Below are 26,353 nucleotides of genomic sequence, written 5' to 3'. Positions count from 1 at the left end.
ACCCGCTGCCTTGACTTAAACGATCGGCACATGCGCAGAGCAGGTAGAGCATTGTCACTTTCGACAAAACATTGGCGAAAATGCGGCAACGATGTTGATGTTTTAGGAGTCAAATTAGCTGTTTTTTTTATTCTAAATAATTATTTATACTTCCACATCATGGTTCAAACATACCAGTCCCCAGTACGGGTCTATAAGTACCCATTTGAAATTGTGATGGCTGTAAGTACACGTAATTTTTATATACTTTCAACATTGAAATTCGGCCGGTTAGGCTAGGCATAGGCCTAGCCTTTATTAGACAGGATAAAATTGCCAGTCAACTGTATCTCGCTCCCCACACAGAGCACTCAATTCTGCTGTGTCTGTGGAAGGAGTATGGGCCTAACTGAAGACTCAAGCCTACCATAAAAAACAAAATTAATCTCAAAATTACATTGAAAATGTAGGCCTATTCGCCAAATCGATAATTATTTATTTTATACAATTAAATTTTAATTGTGCCAGTTTTATTATTTTTTGTTAATTAATAATTAATATTAAACCACACAGTTTGTGAATTTGTTAAATATTGAAGTGTTTTTTTTATTTCTAAGTTGCTAAAAAGTACAGTATTCTTATCTTATGTCCAAAGATTGTAAATTAAAAGTCAAATAAGGGGCCTACTTGAAATACAAAAATTATTTATTTGTAAAAAATCAGATAAAAACCATAATCATTCATAATTGCTTGCTTTACTTTATTTCGTCAATTGAGAATTAAACATTTTGGATTGATCATGATCTAGCTGAATCTGTACATTTCCAGTGGCGGATCTAGGGGGCGGTGAATAGGGTGGCTAGCCTTAATTCTCAAAAAAAAAAAAAAGAAGATGCAACCTACCGGCGATTGACCGTCGCTAGTCGTGGATTAATCTTTTAAGTTTTAATTAAGAAGAGTTAGCCTAGCCTACCTAGGCCTAGGTTCAATTACTATTATGAATTCAAGAGTTTAAAAAGAAAACGCGATTTAAAATCTTCGGAAAATACCCACAACTGATTTATTTTCAAAACACACGCACTCCTAAAACTACCAGCGTCGCGTTGTCTTAGCTGGCTCATCGTGTGAAACCGACGTCATCACTCTCCAAAAATACACCATTTTCCATTGGTGCGCTCTGGTACGTTCGCGTGTGCAAGCGTTAGCGTGGTATATTTACACCCCTGAGAGTGTAATATCGGGAACTTTTTTCTCGCGCAAGAAGGTTTTTTGTATAATATTATAGTATGCAGTATAAACGAAAAAATAAACGAGAAACATGGTGTTCTTTTATTATTTTATAGGCATAAAATAAACATAAAATGTCTTGTATGTACACGGGACGGTCGAAAAAAAGTATGTGTTGCTTTTGATTTGTGTTATAGACACGGCGATTACTGCAATCATTGTATACCAAATTACATTGAGTTATTCACCCGGCCTGTAGGGTATATATCTCTGAGGTTAACAGATCACCAAAACACGGTACACAACACATGCACTATCGAGACATTTTCGGAGTAACGCATTACCAAATGTTCATTATTAGTTCGTCGAAAAAGATCTGTACAGTATTTAGGAAGGATTTATTTAAATTTATATTATGTAATATTTGTTATTAAGTGTGATGGAAACAGTTTCTCTAGCCTATTAAACAGTGTGTAAGCTTCTATTTTTTCAAAAATTTTCGGAGCCTCGCGAGGGGGACACCCCCTCCCAAACCCTCCCCCGCTCGGTGCTACGCACCTCGTTTGCCACTTTCGTGGCCACCCCTCCTCGTCAGATCCTAGATCCGCCACTGATTTCAGTATAGACTTGATAATAATCTTGTTGTCAGTTGTACTTTGTAATAATGTGTTTAACCTTGTCATCCAAATGTTGATTGTTGATGACCTTTGACATGAGATCTTTGTCTAGAAAAGCCTTTCAGCCGTAGATCAAGGCCAACATCTTTTGTAAACAATTTAAGTATTATCATTTAATGTTGGGGAGATGACAAATTTACAGTATATCTTCTTGTAGACAATGGGTCTGTTTCTGCTGCATAAACCGTTTATTTCAAAATAGATTTAAAATATAAATGTTATTAACTGTATTTCCGCTAAATTTGTGCTGTTTAAATCAGTGGGTGGTTGTTGACAAAATTGTTAGCATTTAACCCAAAATGATTGTATTGTGCGTTTACAGTCATGGAGGAAAAAATAACCTCCATGCTACAGTGTACAGGTCAGTACTGCTGTCAATCAAGTAACCTCAATTATTTTGCATTGCAGCTCAAAATTGCATAGCCGGTTAAATTCACAATTCCTCCATGTTTTCAGGTTGGCATTTAACCGGTTACTGAAATTTGTCCTGTTCTGAAATTTTTTTTAAGTACTTTAATAATATTAAAAATACCTTATTATTAATGCTTCAGGTTATGCTTAAATGTGATTTTTATTTAAATTACTGACTACATTATTTACACTACAGAGAAATAAATTTATAGTACTTAATTTTTTCAAAATTGTTTGGTTTTAAATGGTTTGAGAATACTGAAAAATGTGATTTAACTTTTTTCATAAAAAAAAGGTTTCTGAATAGATTGAGGTAGGTTTATCCATGTATTTATGCTTAAAGTACTACAAACAAGTAGCTGTATATATTATTAGATTAAAGGGGGGTTCCGGGTTTAAAATGAATAGTAAAAAATGTAAAATATATTTGTTTGTCTCTTGAACGGTAAAAGTTTCAATTTATATAAGCGCCCAGTGAAGCAGAACGAAGGCTGTGAAATGACGCCAGATTACAAGTGCAGCTACGGCAAAATCACACTGTGGTTACAGAATACGAAATTCGTGAAATGGTCAATCTTCCGACGACTCGTTATCATTAACCATATCAATTACTTTTGTAAAATTATACTTATCTGATGTAATTTTAGTCGGTCTTCCCATTTATAAAATCAATTTTCTATGAAAATCCATCAAAACAGTGAAAAATTAGATAAGTTTGCACTTTACGTTTGCCGATTTTCGCACTGACTTAGGGAAAGCCTTCAAAATCAATGAAGCGTAACGTATACATTCCTGCTAGCTGAGCGAGGAGAGCGAGACGACGATACACGTGCTCTCTCTGCCCATGCCTGACATCGTCACGTGATAAGCAGATACAGTATACAATACCAAACTGGTCGGGTCGAGTATACCCCGTCTATATCACAACATGAACGATGTACAGTATTTGATTGAAGGTCGACTCAACCTACCGGAATGGTATAGATAATATAGCTCGAATGAGAGAGTTGGAATATTTGTAAACATAAGTACAGTATTGCTAATTTTAACAAGTGTAGCCTATAGTAAAAGGCCTGGTAGTATCAATTCGCATAGGGTCTACTACACTAGCTAGCTCAATTTTTAACTGGGCCGGATCGGCTAGGCTAGGCTAGGCTAGGTCTCCTTCCTACTACCGGTCTACTTGCTTGATGCAGTATCCGCTTTTTTGGAGAGTAAACTAGGCCTACTTATTAGACGATCGGGACACCCACCATACGTGCGGACGGCGATCGGACCTTGTTTTGCCTCAATATTTACAGCCGATTTTTGTAGAACGTTTTAGGTTTAGATTGTTTAGGAGTTTGGTTGATAGGATGGGTTTGGAATCCACTGAGTTTTGTTATTTATGGGCCAATCGTTTAGTAATAGGCTAGCTAGGCCCATGAATGATGGCCATCGTGGCATGGAATCCCTAGTCAGAAATGGCTCTCACCCCGGCATGAATAAAATGATTTAGGCTAGGCCTAGCCTAGTACGTGAAGCCGATATACGATCTGTACTATTAATTCGAGGTATAAAAATAGTATAATTTATGACTCCGTAATCTGTACTAAATTTTGTATTTCATTAAATGTCAAATAAATATATGCTACTACTGTTATTATTACACTTTAGGCCTAGCTTAGCAAATCTACAAAAAATGTATTTCACAATGATCGGGTGGTCGTCGTTTGACAGAGGAGAGAGAACACAACGTACAAGCTTGACGTCGCGAGTTTGGAATCCACTGATGACGAGATTTTGTGAATATCTCATGAATATTAATGAGCTTCCCTAAGCTGCTGAAAAACAGACTTTCCATGAATTTACCCTAAAATGTATATGAAATTGAATTTTTTTAATTTCTCGTTATTACTTCTTCATTCTGACATGTCTATATTGTTATAATATTTTTTATTTAATAAATAAACGATATTTAAAAGCAATTTTAAACCCAGAATCCCCCTTTAAAAGAATATTTTGTAATTGTTACAATCTAATTATAGAAGAGCTGTGTGAGGTATTGTTTACATCAATAGACTATTAAAATTAATCAATAAAAGCATTCCAATGTCAAAGGTTAAAATTATATCAATTAAATGTAATTATCTGGTTTACATTTTGTTTTATTCGGTGTACACGAAATGACACAGTTGATTTTTGTCAATCGTTTTCATCCATATTTCATAATAGATGCCGGTACTGTATGTATGGTTAACAGTACTGTAATGTAGATATGCCAATTTGCATTGCACATAATGTACAGCAGTAATATCAACAATCAATGCGATTGTAATACCCTTGATTGTACCCCTTTACTATCAGTATCAGCAACCTAACCTTTTGTAGGCCTACTGTACAGTATAGTAACTCACAAGCCATAGAATAAAGTTAATTCTAATCATACATACAGTAGATAGAGTGTTCTATCTTGCATACATACAGTAGATAGAGTGTTCTATCTTGCATACATACAGTAGATAGAGTGTTCTGTCTTGCATACATACAGTAGATAGAGTGTTCTATCTTGCATACATACAGTAGATAGAGTGTTCTATCTTGCATACATACAGTAGATGGAGTGTTCTATCTTGCATACATACAGTAGATAGAGTGTTCTATCTTGCATACATACAGTAGATAGGGTGTTCTATCTTGCATACATACAGTAGATAGAGTGTTCTATCTTGCATACATACAGTAGATAGAGTGTTCTATCTTGCATACATACAGTAGATAGTGTTCCATCTTGCATACATACAGTAGATAGTGTTCTATCTTGCATACATACAGTAGATAGAGTGTTCTATCTTGCATACATACAGTAGATAGAGTGTTCTATCTTGCATACATACAGTAGATAGAGTGTTCTATCTTGCATACATACAGTAGATAGAGTGTTCTATCTTGCATACATACAATAGATAGAGTGTTCTATCTTGCATACATACAGTAGATAGAGTGTTCTATCTTGCATACATACAGTAGATTGAGTGTTCTATATTGTTGACAGACAGGTCTATTGTTATTGTACAGTATTCAATCCTACTCTTCTGTACATTAATTTAACTGTTACAGTACATACAGTACTGTACATATACAATTTCAATATGTTCGGAGACCCAAATAAATTTTCAGTACAGTACCATGTACTACTACTCCTCAGTCAGAACATACATTTTAAATAGAGCTTCTTCCCAGCCTCAAAAATCATTTTGACAACCTTTCTATAGAGACTAATTGTATGGACAGAAATCAGACCAATCACAATAATAACCACCCATTATGGACTGGATGCTGATGGTGTACAGTATTTAATGCAATTGAATTTTAACAACTCTTTAAAATAGCTGGGTATTATTATATAATTTGCTTGTTGCCAGTGGTATACTGCTGCTAGAGGGAAAATCAATGCTAATTTGCATATTCATATCCACTGTGTGCAGTGCACAGCATTGACCCATCTTCTATTCTAGCTCACTATCATCAATACATTGATTTACCATAAAGACTACCAATATAAATTTAATGAAAACTAAACATTGTCAATGGTAATGCAGAGCACTCTGCTCCTCACATACTATTTCATAATAATAAATGATACTAGTATACAGTACTGTACAACATCATAAGCAAGTGAATAACTGTACATTTTAAATATAAACTTATAATAGATACAATGCTCTTATATTTAAAGTCTGTACCTGTCTCAATCATTTGATCAAGTTGCTTACTACTGTAATAATGACTTATTTATTATAAGTTATACTTTATTGTCATATTCTATTCATATTCTTCATAATATACTAGTATCTCTTATATAGTGCTAACCATTTGTTAATTGTAACCATCTTGATAAATTAGTATCTAATTGTGGCTGTAGTAGGGAAGTAGGCCTTGTCTTTTGAGAGGCATGGGAGTGTTGACACTCCTGAAATGCCTCCGCGGTGTGCAATGTACATACCACCACTTAAATTTGGTACTTCCACTTACACACTAAGGTACAACTAGCACACCCCTGAACGTGTTGAGGAGTACAATTTGTACAGTAATTGTCAAAGACAAGGCCTAAGGAAGATTATATTCTAAGATTAAAACATTTCATCAATTTTATATAGTTGAATATGTAGTTAGAAATTAAGAAACTTGGATAACAGTTGACACTGTTAGAATAGCACTGATCTTGTCATTAATAATTTCTAAATGTCATTCGATTTAAGATGATGAATCTATTTTTAGCAACAACAGTTATTAAGTAGCACACACTATTCAAAGACTAGATAATAATCATGATACTGTTATTAGTTTAGAAATGAAGTATTTAAACCAACATTTTTATTTATTTTCAGGCTTATGAGAAGCGCTTTCCAACCTGTAAGATGATTCCAATATTTTTAGGTAGCGAAATTTTAGTCGATAAGAAGAGTCCAGATGGCGCTATTCATTTTGTCGAAAGAAGATGTAAATTAAATGTGGATGCACCTTATTTATTAAAAAAGGTAAATTTATTGTTTTTAGATGCTGAGGGGTTGGGGTACAGTACAGTAATTGCTCGAATTTCTTCAACTGTAATCAAATTTTAAAAAAAACATAATGTAGACACTTTTTTTGTAATGTTTGTGTATTGAGTTGGTGTTGTGTCCATTGGATATTGTGCTCTGCCAACAGAAAAAACAGAATTTCTATGTTTTTTGTTAAAACAAATGATAATAAATGATACTTGACTTGACTAAGTGAAGTAAAATATTGACACAGAGTGGCTTGTTAAAAAAATAAAAAATTTTCTTTTTTGTGAAATTATTTTCTATATTTCTTGAATTTCAATAGGAATGTTCTGTAAATATATACCTATTTACAAACATACAGTAATACAACAAACATCATGTAAATACAAACCAAATTACTGGTCGCCAATTAAAAATATAAACACTCATTCACTCGACAATACCGCTGGTTACATACAGTAAAATAGGGGCACATTAGTTGAAGTCCTTGTGTTTGTGTTTCAGCAGAAATATAGTGAAATGAAAACTTAGTAAACAATAAATAGTTTGATGAATTACTGTCAAGTATGTGAATAATTCCAAATTGAAAGGTTTTTTTTTTGTAGCTTGTACAGGTATGTTTAACTTCAAATACCATATAATACTGTTTATTTCAATAATAATTTAAATTCCATTAAATAAACACCAGAAAATGCGGACATATGTACTGTATGCTTCAACAATTTTCCCCTTTGCTTTGTTAAAAATATTATTTGTTATTTAATGCATAATCAACATACTGAAAATTAAATAAATAATTATGTGGGCGAAAAATTTAAACTGTGCTGCCCAGCAGAGAACGTACGACGTACATTAAAGTGTATTAAAGCTCAATATACTGTAGTGTTACTGTTATGTTTATGTACATTTTGTTATAGAATGTACTGATAACTCTAGTAACAAGTATTGGTGACTGAAAAAAACTCTGTTTTCCTACAGTTTGCCATGCTCAAAGTAGTGCAGTTCCTGTGAAACCAGTGAATGAATTCCTTGTTTAATTGCTTTCCCATTTTTCTCCTTCTTCCACCTTTTTCCTTAATTCATCCCTTTTCTCTCATGTTTTCAATTTTGTTTTCTGTGTCCTTCTTCCTTGACGTTTTGATTTACAAATATGACAATTTACATCTTACTGTACTTCAGTGTATGTTATGTTAGATACAGCTAATAGAAAACATTACATTTGGACAAATATCCTAATGAAGGGTTTTGTTCTAGTTAGAAGCTATAACATAACAAAAACTTGTTGTAATAGTAGGAATAATTGAATATTATTATAAAATTTAAATGTTTAAATATTGTGTTAAATTTGTCTTTATCGTAATGTAAGTAATATTTTATTGATTTAGGATAGCATAATAAATCACTTTTTAAGATTTTTGATGTAAATAATTTCTAATTTACAGATTGCGGGTGTAGACCACGTTTACTTTATACAGACAAACAACGTGAATTGGCGCGAGAGGACTTTAAAAATTGAGGCCCGGAATGAGAGTTTCTCTTCACGTGTGCACATTCTAGAAGGTTGTGTCTATTCAGTAAGTAAATTAAAGGTTATGTTTAAAGGCTGCATATACATTCACACACCTGAAATGGAACAGCATACTGTATTACACAGGTTTTTGTATTCGATACAACAGGAAGGTCACTTCCTATTTACAAGAATAACTACTCTGCTTTTATGAACTGAAGTTCTGTCTACATTATCATTGAACTAGTTTGACAAAAAAAAGTGTGATGTGCCCAAATATGGTAATGATATGCGTAATTATGGTATCGGTAGGTAGTGATATGACATTATCATGTCCAAATGGGCACATCATTTTTTTTTTGTGACAAAGTTTGATAATGTAGACAAGGCTTTAGTCTTTTAGGGAGTGGAATAATTTAAACATTTTTGATTTTTTGATTTCTAAAGAACGACACCCAAAGTATGTCATTTAAAATTCACATGCGACTGTATGCGAGAACTTGCTTCTTGCCTCTGCACAGTTTTAAGGTCCGAAAGACAACACTGATTGACCTGACCTAGGTCGTGTTTATACAACACCCTAAATTTGAACACGGCTTTATTTTTTAGCGTGTTGTTCGGACCGAGGTCAACCCACCTTAACGTTTGCTGTTATACTAGAAATCACGATACCGTGTTATACCGGAAGTTTCATCAACACGCAGTGCATGCTAGGATAAAAGGTCAAATCGTTAATCGCGCTTGAATTGGCTGAGTTGTCAACAATCATCGTCGCCTCCTCGCTGTCCGATGTATTCGCGCGGTTTTTACCATTTTCATTATATTGTATTCGTTCACGTTTGCATTGTTGTTTATTTTGTTCTCGGTTCATTTAAATTAATAAAAGTTATTTTAAGGGTTTCATTGTTTCATCTATACACTATGGAAGAAGATGCCATTTTTGCGATGTTATTTTTTTAATTCTGTTTGGAGTGGGAAACGATAGAGGCCTACTACCACTACGAGTTGGCCCCACTAGGCTAGGCGTAAGACGTGGTAGGAGGATGATTGCTGGCAGCGAAGCAGCAATAAATGGGCCCAATCTTGTTAGCAATGATTGATATTACGACCTGTTTTAACGAGAGGTCAAAATATACCCTGAGGACACTTCCAACACGGTAACGGCGACCGGGAATCCACCAAATTTTAGGATTCAGCCAAGTAGCCTTTTTTGCAATTAAAATCTCATTACACGGAATCTCTTTGTTGTTATACAACACACTTTTCGTAGGCGTGTAGAATATGCGTGTAATAGCGTGTTGTATAAACGCGCCCTTAGTTAGATCATCGTTGCAACTCTCCCTAATGTAACTTAACGGTGATCTACAGTACTATACTATATATTCTCTCCAGCACTACTTTTGAAATATCTTAAAGTGGGGCAGTTTGTAAACTTGATTGATTGCCTCTGGCAGCAACTCCATAACATAGTTGTTGTTTTATTAATTCTCTATTTCCCTTTACAACTATTACGATGCAAATATTAGTGTATGCAAATGCATATTGACTTGAATACTTTGGTAATGTGTTTCACTATAGAGATGTTGCCAATGACGTTATGTGGAGCGTTTCGATCCTAAAAAACCTCTTCATCTTAAAAAGCTGCCACCAACCATTGTTATTATTTTGTAACTAACAGATTTTTTTCATCGCTTAAATGTCCTTTTTGTAGGTACACCCAGAAAATCCCAACTGGACATGCTTTGAACAAACAGCAAACTTAGAAGTAAAGTCGTTCTTCGGCTTTGAAAATACCGTAGAAAAGGTCGCCGTCAAACAGTATGCAAATAATATTAAAAAGGTTAGAAAGAATTAATGAATAATTTAATTAATATATTTTTAGCCTGTAATGTTTTGTTGAAATTTACCAAATGAAATAATATTAAATATGACATTGTTTAATTATCCTGTTCAGCGCTTTGATCTTTGTTTGGAAAGGCACTTTATAAATAAATATTAATAATAATAATAATAATATACTTCAATTTAGGGCAAAGAAATTTTAATTTACTATATAAATGAAGTACTAGAAGAAAGAGAAAAAGCTGGTGAAGGGCCAATTCTGACTTGGTCCCAAACACACCCTGAGGAAGATTTACAAAAAGTGTGTACAGAGCTTAACGGAACATTACGTGTATCAACGCCCGACACTGTCCCCTCAACGTCCAATCAAGAAACTACACTGCTGTCACCCTCTACAGAAACTATTGGATCCCAAACAAGGACACGACTTGCGTCTTCTGTTAAGGAAAATGGGGGCGCTACTGGTGGATACGATGATGATGGAGGTATTGCTATTCTTTGCCTATTACCCATGATAAATTTTACCATTATAAATAAATAAGGTAAACGTTGATATCAAGGAAAAATAATTTAAAATATAAATATTAAATTATTAATTTTTATGTTGTCATTTTTTAGCTGTATCCAAAGTAGATGAAGAGTATATTGCTCGTTTCCTTGGCGACCTGTCCCCTCTACAAGAGAGCAAGTTAATTGAGCTTAGAGAATGGCTTAGTGACACACATAAGGAGAAAGTCAAGGTAAGCATGCACTTCAATATAAGCTCATACTCTGGTGGTTTGTGCTCACATGCAATGTACTGTTCACTCACCAAAGCTTGAACTTATTCAATATTTCAAATGTTCCAGCTGTTTACTTAAAAGCTTAAATAAACATGTGTGTAAAATTGAATATTTTGTAGATAATTTATGTATGGCATTCAAATCAGTGGTTAAATAATTGACTATTGTGTATAATGGTAATATATTGTAAAATGAAATTAGACATGGTTTACATTGTGATTAGGAAGGTGGTTGATTTTTGTTATGTTAGTGGTAAATGTTATTGAGAGCAGATCTGCCATGTAGCGACTTAGACATTTTGAATGTACAGTAAATCTAGTATATTTAAAAATAGACTATAAAAATAAAACATAATGATTGTATGCAAGTATAAAATAATTATTTGCAGTCAGAATGTTGCCACTTGTTGTCATTAATATTAGGAGGTAAATATCAAATTGTTTGTCCAATCAATTATGTTGATGTTGGTTGCTATGTACAGAACACTATTCATTATAGCCAACCAATGGCTACAGGAGAACAAGGCTAAAGAGGACATTGTTACCTCTAATCGTATCTATATCTAAACTATGATCCATTTAATGTATGAAAATTTTGAATTTTCAAGGGCTTCTCTTTTTACATTTATGGAAGATTTTTTTTCCTTTAAACATATATTTGTGAATTGGAGTTGTGGCTTATTGGTTGATGATTGGCTACCAATCCAAGGGGCCTGTGGCCGTATTCACCAATCACACTTAAGTGAGATATTTCCCTTAAATCCGAAGAATTTCCCTTAAATCAAGAAAATATTAAGGGTTTCACTTAAGTGGTATTCACAAAGGGTTGAAGGTTAAGGGAAATCCTTAACTTGGTCTATTTTCCTCTTAACTTTTAAGGGACCTCAGACGTCCCTTAAAAGTTCCCTTAAATGTTTGGTTTGAGTAGGCCTAGACCTTTTTTGCTGATCCTCAATATACAAATTAGTCTATCTAGGCCTATATATTCATTTATTTTTTGTTTTGAGTGGATTTTCGTGAAAGATGGCTTCCAATTTCGTTGTTAATTGAAATTATCTCCCCCCCCCCATTCTACTAGTAGGCTAGGTAGAGATGCTAGGCCCCCTGTTGGTCTGCCCAGTAACCACCCTCGGATGCATATGCCTCAATACAGACAGGTTTATGCCTACACAGAATGTTGGTTTGTTAGTAGCATCTAGGCTAGACCTATTTTGCTTGATCCTCATACAAATTAGTCTAGGTCTAATATTCATATACATTTTCTTTTTATTGATCATCGTCCACACACTTTCCTCTCCATCCTCCCCGTCCCCCAACCCCTTACCCTTTTTTTAAATATGCAAATTAGTTTTTGAGAGGAAAGTGATTGGACCATAGGGAATTAAATCCTCTGTGATTGGACAATCAATGGGGAAACTCATGAATATTTATGATTATTTTTACCCTTAAGTTTTACCCTTAAATTAAGTGTTCTCCTTAGGTAAGTGAATCTCTTAACTCATTTGTGAATACTTCTTAAGTGTTTCCCTTTGTTAAGGCCTAGCCTAAGTGAGATTGGTGAATACGGCCACTGGGTCCTGTCATATGTCAGAATTTTTTTTAATGACAATCTACAACTCCACTCCCAAAGATTTGTAAATAAGAGCATCTTATGTATATGTTTGTCTTGTGAACAGGATTGCCACCTTTAAGAAGGATAGTGAATGAATTCGCTTATGGTTATCCTTGGTAATTTGCCTAAATATATAAAACAAATTTCATCCAAAAGGTTGGTTACCACTGTTGATGTGTTTAACTTAGACGACGTTATAATGATTTTTATCGGAAATCATTTTCATAACAATAACAAATGAATTTATTAAGCCTGAATTCTCATTTTGACGATAGTTCATTAATTTCAATTTAAATAAGTGAGAGGTCTTCTAAGCAATTATTGATCAGTTATCAATATTTACATCACTATTTAAACCCAATTGTAAGCCAAATTCTTGTTGAAGCTAAGACATTCCATTTGTTCAAGCAATTCTACCTTTTTCTTCCCCCACCCCCTCCATCAGACCTCACGACCTTCAAGAATCAATACCTACTACCAACTTCCATGTTAACAATCAATAATGGATTTAGCACCACTCAATCAATACACACAAATATATAAATGATCATTTACAGTATCTGTTTGATGGTGCTACCTTCTCAGTACAAACCAATTACTAGCTTTAATGAATTTCCTTATCAATTAACTAGCAAAGGTATCTTCCTGTTTAAAACCGAAAGACATTTTAGACCTACAGAGATCCAGGAACAATATTTTTCAAATGTAATTTAAATCCTTCCCATAACAATTCCGGGTAATTTTTATACCACATGTGTATGGATGCGTGGAGTAGAACAAATTTGTATAAAATAATATATATATAAATCCAAAGGCAAATTACTGGAAAAAATGACAATGCTGTGGGTATCAGTGGCTGGATCTCAATGGAGATACAACAAAAAAAAGCGAAAAGCTAAATCAAAACGATAAAGTAAACAGCCAGTAAATATATACAAATGCACAAACTAAAATATAGATTAAGCACACCTAAATATGGTCAACTAAACAAGCTATCAAGCCGAAAATAGGATGACCTTTTTTCACGCTCACCAAGTTTACCAAATTGAAATGTGTTGTAAATCACATTCCTCAAGGGCAGTTTTGGAGTGTGTTAGGTGAGTGATCGCACTCGCTCGCCTTAAAAGACAAGGCCTGACTCACAGATTTGTCAATCTTTAATATTTGTTTAATTTCTAGATGCCTCATGATGCGCATTTATTACGTTTTCTTCGAGCCCGTGATTTCAACACAGAGAAAGCGCACGAGATGATTACAGCGTCACTTGCATGGCGTAAGCAACTCAAAGTGGATCAGATACTACGCACGTGGGAGCCACCTGAACTATTGACCAATTACTGGCCAGGCGGTTGGCATTACAGCGATATAGGTAAATCTATATTTGTTTAAAACAAGCTTGTTATATAGATGACAAATTTCGTTTTTGTAAAAGCACAAGTTAACGGAGTACTTACTCGAACGTTTCGATCTCTATCAGAGATCCTTCTCAACTGACTGCGGAGTGTTAATGCAGCTTGGTCATTCTTGACGTCATCTGTTGATGACGTTGTACGCCTCCGGTTGTAGGTTGGAGGTTGTGCGGGGCTCGGCCAGGTGATGTGTCTATCAAATCATTGTACAAATGCGAGAGTTCGTGAGAAGGATCTCTGATAGAGATCGAAACGTTCGAGTAAGTACTCCGTTAACTTGTGCTTTTACAAAAACGAAATTTGTCATCTATACAAAATCGAAGCTAAATGAAATTCTTTCAAAGCTTGTTATAATTTTTATAACATTTTTTTTACGTTAAAGGCAATAAATGTGTTTTCTGATACACTAAACTTTGTTGTTTTTTTCCTTCCAGACTCTAGGCCAGTGTACGTTTTAAAGTTGGGTCAGATTGATGTCAAGGGTTTAATGAAAGCTGTCGGAGAAGAAAATATTTTAAGACATGTAAGTTAATAAGCAGAATTTTAATTTACTGGTTTTCTTTAAAAATATTTATTCAATTAAAATGTATGTCTTTAAGAATTGTGCTATTAGCAGGGATGGCATTTATCACCATTTAATTTTATCTTATTAATGATGTTTTCTAGATACTGTCAATAAATGAGGAAGGTATTCGAAGAACAGAGGAAGCCACCAGGAAAACAGGCCGACCAATAAGGTACTGATTTTGATAGTATGAAATATTGAGTGATATGAGTAGTAATAGTGTAGCATTTCTATCCTGTTATCACATATTCATTTTGATAAACAATGTACATCTATTAATTTAATTATTTTAATGAATCTTAACTTCAGTGATTGGACATCGGTTGTTGACTTAGAAGGTTTAAGTATGCGACATCTATGGCGGCCTGGTATCAAAGCACTTCTACGGATCATTGAAGTCGTTGAAGCAAATTACCCAGAAACTATGGGTAAACTATTAATAGTCCGTGCTCCTCGCGTCTTTCCCATTATATGGACGTTGATATCACCGTTCATTGACGAAAACACAAGGCAAAAGTTTTTGATTTACGGTGGTAAAAATTACCTTGATCACGGTGGGTTACCAGACCACCTTGAAGAACAGTACATTCCAGACTTCCTTGGTGGCGACTGCTTTGTAAGTTTATATATTTTATACGTTAATTTCATTTGCCTCCAACATCTAATAACTCTCCATTTACAGGATGGATAAACTATTTTATAATTCATCATGCTTATAAACTCAAAAAGTCTTATGTGAGGCTTAGGGAGTGGAGTTAAAAGAGTCGTGAGTTACTGGAACTATAGACAAGTTCTATTTCCTCTGAAATATGATGTAAGAAGCATTTTTGGGTAGAAGCTGGGATCCACTTGATTTAGGATATTTCGACCTCGCTGATTACGAATATGGCGGATCCCAAGCGAAATTCGGCCATCTAAGCCCTTAATTTGCATAATTAAAAATGGCGGCCATTTTTTATAATTACCCTATATCTCGAGAACCACTAGTCACAGATAATTAATTTTGGTGTCAAAATGTTTTAAATATATGTTTTTATATTCACTTCAATGACACATTTTCTCAAAAAATGGATGCAAGTCTTATTTCTGACATTTTGACCTTTGACCTTGATTTATCGTATCTCAGTAACCAATAATCGGAGAGACACGAAATAGGGCTCAAATTGTTCAGAAACTATACATTCTTATTTATTATAATGAAATGTTTTTACAAAAAATGGCCGATTCTACAACTATTGACCTTTGAACTATTAGTCAAATATAATAATATAATAATAATATAACTTTGAAAATTGTGGTCTTATGAATTTTTTTTTCTTTTTAAATTGTTTAAAACATGTGTGTTTCTATTCAGTCTAATGGCACATTTTGTACAAGAATGGCCGATAGTATGGTTATTGACCTTTAAACTACAGCATAGGCCTACTGTATACCGTACTGAATATAATATAATTGCATAACTATGAAATTATTTATACACAATTCATTCATTTATCTTTTTATTTCGGAATATCATGGTAACATAGGTTATTGAATTATCAACGATTAGAGGTGCCCCATTTAAGGTAATATGTGGAACACCTTTGAGGTTGCAGACTTTCGGGCAAAATAGCAAGCATTTGGATTTGGTTTCATTAAAAGTAATATCATGGTCACTAGCTAAACCTTCACAGAGTCCAATTAGGCTTTGTAAGCCAGTCACTGACGGAGCCAAAAGGACCAAGTCATCGGCAAAGCTTAGGCAATTCAGTTTAAGACTGTTAATTTCACAACCTTCTTTTGACTTAGTCAGTTCAACAGTTAACGGATCAGTGTACACATTGTAAAGTAGAGGGAACATAACGCCTCCCTGGCGAACCCCATTACGAACATTGAAAGAATCGGAAACGGAACTTCCCCACCTGACAACAAATTCCTGATTCCTATACCATGACATCAGTATCTTAACTACAGGTGAAGGAGTATCAAATATGATGTGTTATGATTTATATAGATTTAAAAAAAAAAATTGAACACGCAAGTTACATTTGTTGAAATTTGAAATTTGAAATTACCTGCCATCAATATGATGGATTATGATTATAGATTTAAAAAAGAATTTGAACACATAAGCTACATTTGAAAATTACCTGCCATCAATATGATGGATTATGATTATAGATTTTAAAAAGAATTTGAACACGTCAGCTACATTTGGAAATTTGGAAATTACCTGCCATCAATATGATGGATTATGATTGTATAGAACCTGCCATCAATATGATGGATTATGATTATAGAATTAAAAAATAATTTGAACACGTCAGCTACATTTGGAAATTTGTAAATTACCTGCCATCAATATGATGGATTATGATTGTAGGCCTATAGGTTTGAAAGAAAAGTGAACACGTAAGCTACATTTGGAATGAACATGTTAAGGGCTTCAGTTTTGATCATTCATGCAAAGGTTTCCGTCATCTTTAGCGTTGTTACAGTAGCATAAAGCTGTACATGGTAGTTTTGACTTTTTGCACCTACATGTATATGGTTATGCATCGTGTCTTGCATCCACAATAAATCATCTAAAACGAAGTAGTAGGAATAGCTTCATTTTTCAGAAGCACTGGTTGAAGTTTACCATTAGATAGCTCCCCCCCCCCCCCCCCCCCCCCAAAATCTGTTGGTGATGGCAAATGCTGGATTGGCGATACAGCTTTTTTCAATACGAGTGCTTGGAAGTGTGCTCTTTTTATATGCTGGTGCACTGCATCGCTTGTTGGAGGTAATGGCTCTGGTTTTTTTTTTTTTAACATGGCATGCCTAACTTAAAACTGTCGATAAAGGACACCACCAGACAAAGATGAACCAAAACACAGAGACCAATTCGTCGAATTATAGAAAGTGGTGAAATACCGCTGCCAAATTGCTGGTCAAACTTTTTGGCATTACAAGATAATAATGCAGATCTGACACGATTTCTATCAGAGGAGTTGATTCGTCAAGCTCCTATAGACAAAGAAATTGTCACAGCTGGTGGATTTATGAAAGAATCAGTTGTTAAATCATCAAAAGTCTACACGAATACGTTGTCTCTGCTGGTAGCAGACCATAAAGAATCGGACACGAGACTTGTCATGCTGCCAATGTCCGATACGACACAGTTGTAGTTGCTTCTAGGGATACAGACGTACTAGTGATTCTAGTGTCTCACTACCAAAGCATGGTATCCAAATGGATGATGACAGGGACATCCAAAAAAAGAAAGTATCTATAAAAGATATTTGTCAAGCCTTGCCCGAGGGTTCTACAAAAGCACTGATTCCATTCCACACTATTAGTGGATGCCATACTACTCATATCCAGGGAAGAGTTAAATTACATTAATACATACATACATATAGTAATTTAACTCTTCACTGCTCATATCTAAGTGGTCACTCAAAGGCATCGGCATGGGAAGTATTAAAAAAAAAGTATGAACTAATTAAAGACCTGGGAGAAAACCTGTCAGTGACCAAGTTATTATGAAATCGGAAAGATTCATTTGCTACGTTTACGGTGTTGGTCAAGTTAAAAGTACCAATGAAGTTAGGCTTTTAAAAAAACCCAGAGGCATTACCTCCAACAAGCGATGCAGTGCACCAACATATAAAAAGAGCACACTTCCAAGCACTCGTATGGAAAAAAGCTATATCGCCCATCCAGCATTTGCCATCACCAACATATTGGTTGGGAGCTATCTAATGGTAAACTTCAACCAGTGCTTCTGAAAAATGAAGCTATTCCTACTGCTTCGTTAGAGATGATTTATTGTGGATGCAAGACACGATGCATAACCAATAGATAGGTGCAAGAAGTCAAAACTACCATGTACAGCTTTATGCCGCTGTAACAACGCTAAAGATGACGGAAACCTTTGCATGAATGATCTTAACTGATGCCCTTAACATGTTCATTCCAAATGTAGCTTACGTGTTCACGTATTTTCTTTTAAATCTATACAATCATAATCCATCATATTGATGGCAGGTAATTTTCAAATGTAGCTTACGTGTTCAAATTCTTTTTTAAATCTATAATCATAATCCATCATATTGATGGCAGGTACTATACAATCATAATCCATCATATTGATGGCGGGTAATTTCCAAATGTAGCTGAGACGTGTTCAAATTCTTTTTTAAATCTATAATCATAATCCATCATATTGATGGCAGGTAATTTTCAAATGTAGCTTACGTGTTCAAATTCTTTTTTAAATCTATAATCATAATCCATTATATTGATGGCAGGTAATTTCCAAATGTAGCTGACATGTTCACATTTTAGAAAATCTATAATCATACTCCATCATATTGATGGCAGGTAATTTCAAATTTCAACAAATGTAACTTGCGTATTCAAATTTTTTTTTAAATCTATATAAATCATAACACATCATATTTGATGGCAGTGAATTTTATAATTTTACTAATTATTATTGTGTATAAATAATTTCATAGTTATGCAATTATATTATATTTAGTATACAGTAGGCCTATGCTGTAGTTAAAAGGTCAATAACCATACTATCGGCCATTCTTTTACAAAATATGCAATTAGACTGGATAGAAACACACATGTTTTAAACAATTTAAAAAGAAACAAAAATTCATAAGACCACAATTTTCAAAGTTATATTATTATTATATTATTATATTTGACTAATAGTTCAAAGGTCAATAGTTGTAGAATCGGCCATTTTTTGTAAAAACATTTCATTATAATAAATATGAATGTATAGTTTCTGAACAATTTGAGCCCTATTTCGTGTCTCTCCGATTATTGGTTACTGAGATACGATAAATCAAGGTCAAAGGTCAAAATGTCAGAAATAAGACTTGCATCCATTTTTTGAGAAAATGTGTCATTAAAGTGAATATAAAAACATATATTTAAAACATTTTGACACCAAAATTAATTATCTGTGACTAGTGGTTCTCGAGATATAGGGTAATTATAAAAAATGGCCGCCATTTTTAATTATGCAAATTAAGGGCTTAGATGGCCGAATTTCGCTTGGGATCCGCCATATTCGTAATCAGCGAGGTCGAAATATCCTAAATCAAGTGGATCCCAGCTTCTACCCAAAAATGCTTCTTGATTCGTTTTCTAGGCCGTTTTTTGAGAAATGGAACCTGACTACTAGGTCAGGATTGAACCTTGGACCTTGGGATTGGAAGGCAAGCATGTTAACCACCAGTGTAACAGGGCAAAGTACACACAAAGCAATTAAATAACAAACCACCCGGCACATCTATCTATATATCTATAAAGTTCAGCAATAATATATTTGTAAACATAAACATGCATTTTACTAATAATGCTATTATTTTTATAATTAGTGTGATATACCTGATGGCGGTATTATACCGAAGGTCTGTTATCGTTCATTAGATGATATACTAAGTCCAGATGAGCATTTACTGTGCTCCGACACTGTATACAAGTCAGCTACGCTTATGAAGGGCCAGCCAGCAGAGGTGAGTGGATTATTCTCAATAGAGACTATCTTTTAAAGTGAATATATTTATTTTCGGTCACATTCAGAATGGATTTAAAATAAATAAAATGATGATATCGCATATCCTTTTTCAAAACATTTACAGTATAATGAATCTTTTTAAAAATCTGCTCTGTTATACTGACTGCTATACTTTCTTTCATTTTCACCTTTGTGGTGAATCTAACTCAAATAAAACAAAGGTTTGTCAATAAATTAATAGTAAAAATTCTTTAGGTGTTGGTTAAGATCAGTGCAGCGCAAGAAGTATTAACTTGGGACTTTGATGTTTTGCGAGGCGATGTTATATTCTCGGTCCTGTTTGTCAATAAACCAATTCACCATCCTAAAGAAACACCGGGTCTGCTTGGCAACACCATCTACATGGACAAGACAATGGTGTCTGGAGTTGACTACCGTATCATCGAATCTTCCCTTGTCTGCAAGGCAGGAGAAAGTATACAGGTGATTATTATTATCAATAAGAAACTCTTTTTTGAAGTGAAAATATTTAGTTTCGGTCACATGATGAATGGATTTAAATTTACAATAATAAACTATTTATAAAACTCTGTATCACAAAATGTGATGTGCTCATAATATGGACATGATGACGTCATATCACTACCATATAGATGCGCTCAACAATAAAGAGAAAGAGTGGAAAACAAAAGGAAGAGAACAAAAAGACAAAAACACCAAGTTAGCACACACTGTACACCATCATCGCTAACTGGGGATCTGAGTACCCCAGTTAGCATCGGTTAAGTCATGATCGTTTCAGGGAACCGGTACCTCCAAGCCTAGTCGGAAAACAACAACAGGCAAGAAAGGTGAAGAAAAGCAAAAATGAAATATTTGGCACATCACACTTTTGTTGTCAAACTAGTTTGATAGTGTAGACAGAGCTTTAGGTTGTCTGTTTTATGTGAGCGCTTCTTAGTTGTCTGCCTAATAAACAACGTTAAAATAAACAAAAAACTTGTTTTGTAGGGTTCACATGTTTGTCAGTACCATGGCAACTATATATTACAATGGAAGTACTATTCACCAATGGCTGCTGCAACTGCTTCTACTAAAGGTCATCATCATCAGAACAAGTCCAAGGTCATGTTCTTCCATGAAGTACTAGATTCAGATAATTTCAGGTAAGTTATTTGAATCATTACCATCATTATTATCAAGAAAATGCAATCTGAAACTGAAAGCTAATGTTTTTATGAACTTATTTTTTCAGGGGATCCATGACAAGTCTCCAATCATGCCAAAGTGGATTCTCCTCACTAAGCATCTCCACAACAACCAGCAAATCCAGCAGCCAATCAAAATCAAGTTCATATGTATCTAGATGACTAGACCGGGACCAAGCATCATCATCATCGGCAGCAAAAAACAAAAATAGTTGACGATAGATGCGCCAGTTGGACCATCTAAAACAATCAATGCAATATTATAGTAATAATCATGAATATTAATAATTATGATCAGAATTTGAATTGTTGAGATATTAATGATGATGCTTGCAGAAACTGATTGAAATAAACAATCACATTTTATTTACATATTTTGTTTTTGTTTTAAAACAATGATTTATAAAATCCAATGGAATACTCTCCTAATACCAGATCCCTTTGGGCTAATATTTATGGTTTTCTGTTAATTATGGTGTTCCGAATGCGTCCAATTTTCTTTAGTGAATAAATGCAATTTAGTACTTGTTCTTAGTAACTCCATCTAATTAAAGACCCAACAATTAAAGGCTCCATCCAATTAGTGACCACTTTTTTATGTAATCCAGATAAACTTAATATATAGATATTCTACCTGAGAGACCAAATTTTCCTAAAATTCTGGTCTAAAACTGGGTCTTTAATTTGAAGGAGTTATGTATTAGTTTTGGTGAAAGCGCATCGTTTTAACAAAATAACTTTTAATGTGTTTTATTAATTAATTAATTAATTGGTATTGCACGATTTATTTATCTAGTTTTTTTAAAGATATGATTTCAGTAGATTACTGTCACAAAATAATTAATTTTATGGGTTTTAGCAACTGGTTCAGGAAGTCTACCTTGTAAAAAAGTAATTCATTTGAATTGGTTAAAATAATGTATTTCGAATATGTATTCAATAACAGTATACCTCTATTTTAATTTAAAACTGAAATAATAATCAAGCCATGATTCCTTCTATCTAGTCTTAATAATGTGTATGAAACAATACATCATTCTATTTATAATAACATTGATTTTGCTATCTAGACACTGTCTGTCAGAAAAGCCACCCAAAGTTATATATATAAATATAAAAAATCAACCATAATGTAGTACATCACATGTTATGTGTTTTTAGCTATCAGGTGATCAATTAATACTGGTCACATTTTAAAGAAATTGTTGCATGTGTAATATGATTCATGCTTTAAAAAAATATGCGTAGTCACTGAAACTGATTTAGTTAGTATATTCTTTGCAAGTAAGTCTTGACAGACAATCTGTGAATCTGATTATGTGATGAATAGTGGAGTACCATGTTTAAAGATATAATAAAAAGATATATTATGTAAATTAAGAGAAAATTCTTGCTGTGCGAGATGAATATCTCTAATTGTATATAGATAAATTGTGATGAATTACATATTATTGTGATTTTGCTTATAGTTTCTTTCAACCTTTTCTTTAATTTGTCTTTCTGTAAATTCCTTATTTTTGTCACAAAAAATATTAATTTCTAACAAATGCATTTATGATAAAGTCATAGGATTATTTTCCGTTTACAGTATATATGTTTTATTTTTATACACATTTCATTTTAATTAATTTTAATGTGATTTATTATTTAATCATTTGTTAGATATTTGTTTACCACAACTAATTATTGCTTAAGCATTTTTAAGTATTGATGAAGTATTTTACTCGATGCAAACATTCTAACAAAGTTCTTGTTATACTAATACGAGTATAAGTTTTTAAATTATAATTGTTTAATTTGATCTAGTTATGTGTGTTAATTTAACAACATTTCATATCTCATTAATGAAGTGAGACTGGTTGATATGTAGTACAGTACGATAATAGTTAGGCCTACCAGGGAAGAGTGGGCCTACTTGGTATTTGGTGGTTGTCCCCTTGAATGCTCCACAGTTTGACAAAGAAATCTAGAGGATTGGCTTATTAATTGGAAATTTCTCATTATATTGGGGTGGTGTAAAGTGGGTTTACAGACATTGCTGGTTTTAACATGCGTTACCGTGACATTTTAAATTGGCAAAGTACAGTAAATGGGAAAAAAAATGTTGTGTAATCTTTAGTTATACTGAATTCAGTACATCGGTCAGTAAATTATATCTACATTCTGAAATTTAAGAACTGATTATTAGCATATACATGTGTTCTTGTGTCAGCAGCATTTTAATATTGTACCTCATTGAACCTTATAAACCATTCAGCAATAATTAATGTTAATTGATAAATAATATTTAGCTTTTAGAAAGAGTGTTATATTCTATATATTGCTATTTTGTCAAAACATGCCTAAGTTTTAGTTGGTTTGTTTAAGTACGATGGTTGGGTTAGGGGTTATGTTTTGCTTGAATTGATGAAATGTGTACTACCATGGTTGGTTTGAAATGTGTACTCTACCATGGTTGGTTTGAAATGTGTACTCTACCATGGTTGGTTTGAAATGTGTACTCTACCATGGTTGGTTTGAAATGTGTACTCTACCATGGTTGGTTTGAAATGTGTACTCTACCATGGTTGGTTTGAAATGTGTACTACCATGGTTGGTTTGAAATGTGTACTCTACCATGGTTGGTTTGAAATGTGTACTCTACCATGGTTGGTTTGAAATGTGTACTACCATGGTTGGTTTGAAATGTGTACTACCATGGTTGGTTTGAAATGTGTACTACCATGGTTGGTTTGAAATGTGTACTACCATGGTTGGTTTGAAATGTGTACTACCATGGTTGGTTTGAAATGTGTACTCTACCATGGTTGGTTTGAAATGTGTACTACCATGGTTGGTTTGAAATGTGTACTACCATGGTTGGTTAGCAATACTAAAAAGTGTAGAGTAAAGAGTATAAAGTACACATATGACTACTTCCGTTGTATGGTTTGATATTTTTAAAATACATAATCTCAAATTCGAACTCTTTTGGGACAAAAAGAAAATTGAAGCAAAAACAGGGTTTTAAATTTCACCACAATAATAAAAAGGGGTAAAAATAATCAAACCATTTCTAATAATATGTTTCTTGCTTCTGTATTATTTTAGTTATATTTTTATATAATTAATTTATTGATATATATTAGTCAGATGTGAGTGTGGTAGTGCGTTATTTTAATGTACAACATATGGCGTACATTAATTTTATTTTCTTTATTGCTTACCACCAACAGTGCAAGGCACCAATTACAGGTTGATAATAAAATATACATTTAAAAACACAAAGATAAAATTTATATAATAATATTTTCAATATTATTGATATTATATCAACCTTTTTCAAAGATTATTCCATACTACTACAAATTGTTGGTGATAATAAAAAACGGTAAAACTGGTAATAACTGGGAATACTTGTAATAACTGGTAATACTTGTAGTCAACAACAAGTATTGTATTATTCATTTACAATAGTTTTATTCTCTTTCAGGTTAAAGTTATTTTATTTATATTATATTTGTTTTTATTTCCATCTGAAATATATGTGTGTGATGCATAAAACAGTATTAACATCCAAGATCAAAAGTAATCGTGCCATTCCATGCTTTCAGCATATTATAACAATTGTTTAGACTTGTTTTTAATAGTTTTGAATTATAGTTAATACAGGTTGGTCTTTAACTAATTTGTGGAATATTGTAACCCATGAGTGTTGGTTATAAGTGATTCTATTTAGTAACTGCTAATTACAATACTAATCCAGCAGCTTTGTTTTGTTTATTTAGAAGTAACATTATTTATACCAGAATGCACCTTATGTATAGATAAATCATGAATAATACCACCAAACTTGCGATGACTATAACGAGGCATTTAATAAAAAGGCAAATTGCCTTAAAATGTAAATGTGACATGTTTCGAGAAACTATTCTCATCATCAGAACAGTAAACAACGCCTAGATTGGTTGTTGCCATATGATTGGTTGTTGCCTACATTCCTTGTTGTTTTATTATGCTAATTACTTACTTATTTACATACAATATGTCTTATTGGTATATAAGCACTCTAGGCGTTGTTTACTGTTCTGATGATGAGAATAGTTTCTCGAAACATGTCACATTTACATTTTAAGGCAATTTGCCTTTTTATTAAATGCCTCGTTATAGTCATCCTAACCTTATGTTTACTTATTATTTTGTAAAATTTGTTTAGCCACTTTTAAAATTAAGTATTCAGTAAAAAGAAAAATAAATTGGCCTGCCATTTAAAAATCAGTTTACCACAGTATAATTACTGCAGCAACCACAGTAAAATTACTGCAGTAAGAAAATTTAACTTATTGCAGCATCCTCTGTAGAATTCCTAAATCAGTATTAACAATAATTAATAGTAATAGTAATTTTCTGAATATCAAAATCAAGCGACCTTTTGCTCTAAAGTTGACCTTTTGCTCTGAAGTTATGTAGAATATAGGTTCCTAATGTTCCTAAAGTACTCTTGACATTGGTGTTGAATATGTGGTACTCTCACAATCTTATTGATAATGAATAAAGATATTGTATTGTTGAATATGCATATTTTGTTGTATTGATAATAGCTTATTCACACAGTGAATATTAATATTTTACTGTTGAATATGGATATTATGTGGCGTTGGTAATGAATGGTAACGTATCATCATGAATATTATATATTATGTGTTGGTAATGAATGATAAACATGTCATGAATATTAATATTTTACTGTTGAATATGTATATTATGTGGTATTGGTAATGAATGATACTGTTAAATATGGATATTTGTTAGTGAAGATTGATATATTCATTATAAATATTAATATTGTACTGTTGAATATTGATGATTTGGTGGTAATCAACATGAATATTAATATTGTACTGTTAAATATTGATGATTTGGTGGTAATTAACATGAATATTAATATTGTACTGTTGAATATTGATGATTTGGTGGTAATTAACATGAATATTAATATTTTACTGCTGAATATGGAGATTTGTTGGTGATGATTAATATAGTACTGTAATATAATATAGTTCCGAAGGTTGATTAAAATTTAACAACCCCCCCTCCCCCCACCTAAAAAAAAAAAAAAATATA

At 33.2% G+C, this 26,353-nt stretch overlaps 1 protein-coding gene across 1 annotated transcript; it reads left to right on the top strand.

Annotated features, from left to right (window-relative positions):
* Nucleotides 1-31: 31 nt before the first annotated feature.
* LOC140052854 (SEC14-like protein 5) lies at nt 32-26,353 on the top strand. Its single transcript, XM_072098451.1, has 14 exons — nt 32-222; nt 6,665-6,814; nt 8,263-8,394; nt 10,039-10,167; nt 10,357-10,654; nt 10,788-10,909; nt 13,742-13,931; nt 14,406-14,494; nt 14,638-14,708; nt 14,846-15,152; nt 19,903-20,040; nt 20,298-20,525; nt 21,054-21,208; nt 21,298-26,353. The coding sequence occupies exons 1-14, from the start codon at nt 160-162 to the stop codon at nt 21,410-21,412; spliced, it is 2,187 nt and encodes a 728-aa protein (XP_071954552.1). The 5' UTR covers nt 32-159; the 3' UTR covers nt 21,413-26,353.

The sequence above is a fragment of the Antedon mediterranea genome, chromosome 1, assembly GCF_964355755.1.
Source record: "Antedon mediterranea chromosome 1, ecAntMedi1.1, whole genome shotgun sequence".
In the NCBI taxonomy this organism is placed as follows: Eukaryota; Metazoa; Echinodermata; class Crinoidea; order Comatulida; family Antedonidae; genus Antedon; species Antedon mediterranea.
This window is presented reverse-complemented; position numbering and strand designations above follow the sequence as displayed.

Excerpts from the sequence above, each read along its gene's own strand:
- LOC140052854 (XM_072098451.1), top strand. The coding sequence starts at position 160 with ATGGTTCAAACATACCAGTCCCCAGTACGGGTCTATAAGTACCCATTT. Across the intron at positions 223-6,664 it reads CATTTGAAATTGTGATGGCT|GCTTATGAGAAGCGCTTTCC; the intron begins GTAAGTACACGT and ends ATTTATTTTCAG. Across the intron at positions 14,495-14,637 it reads AAGAAAATATTTTAAGACAT|ATACTGTCAATAAATGAGGA; the intron begins GTAAGTTAATAA and ends GATGTTTTCTAG.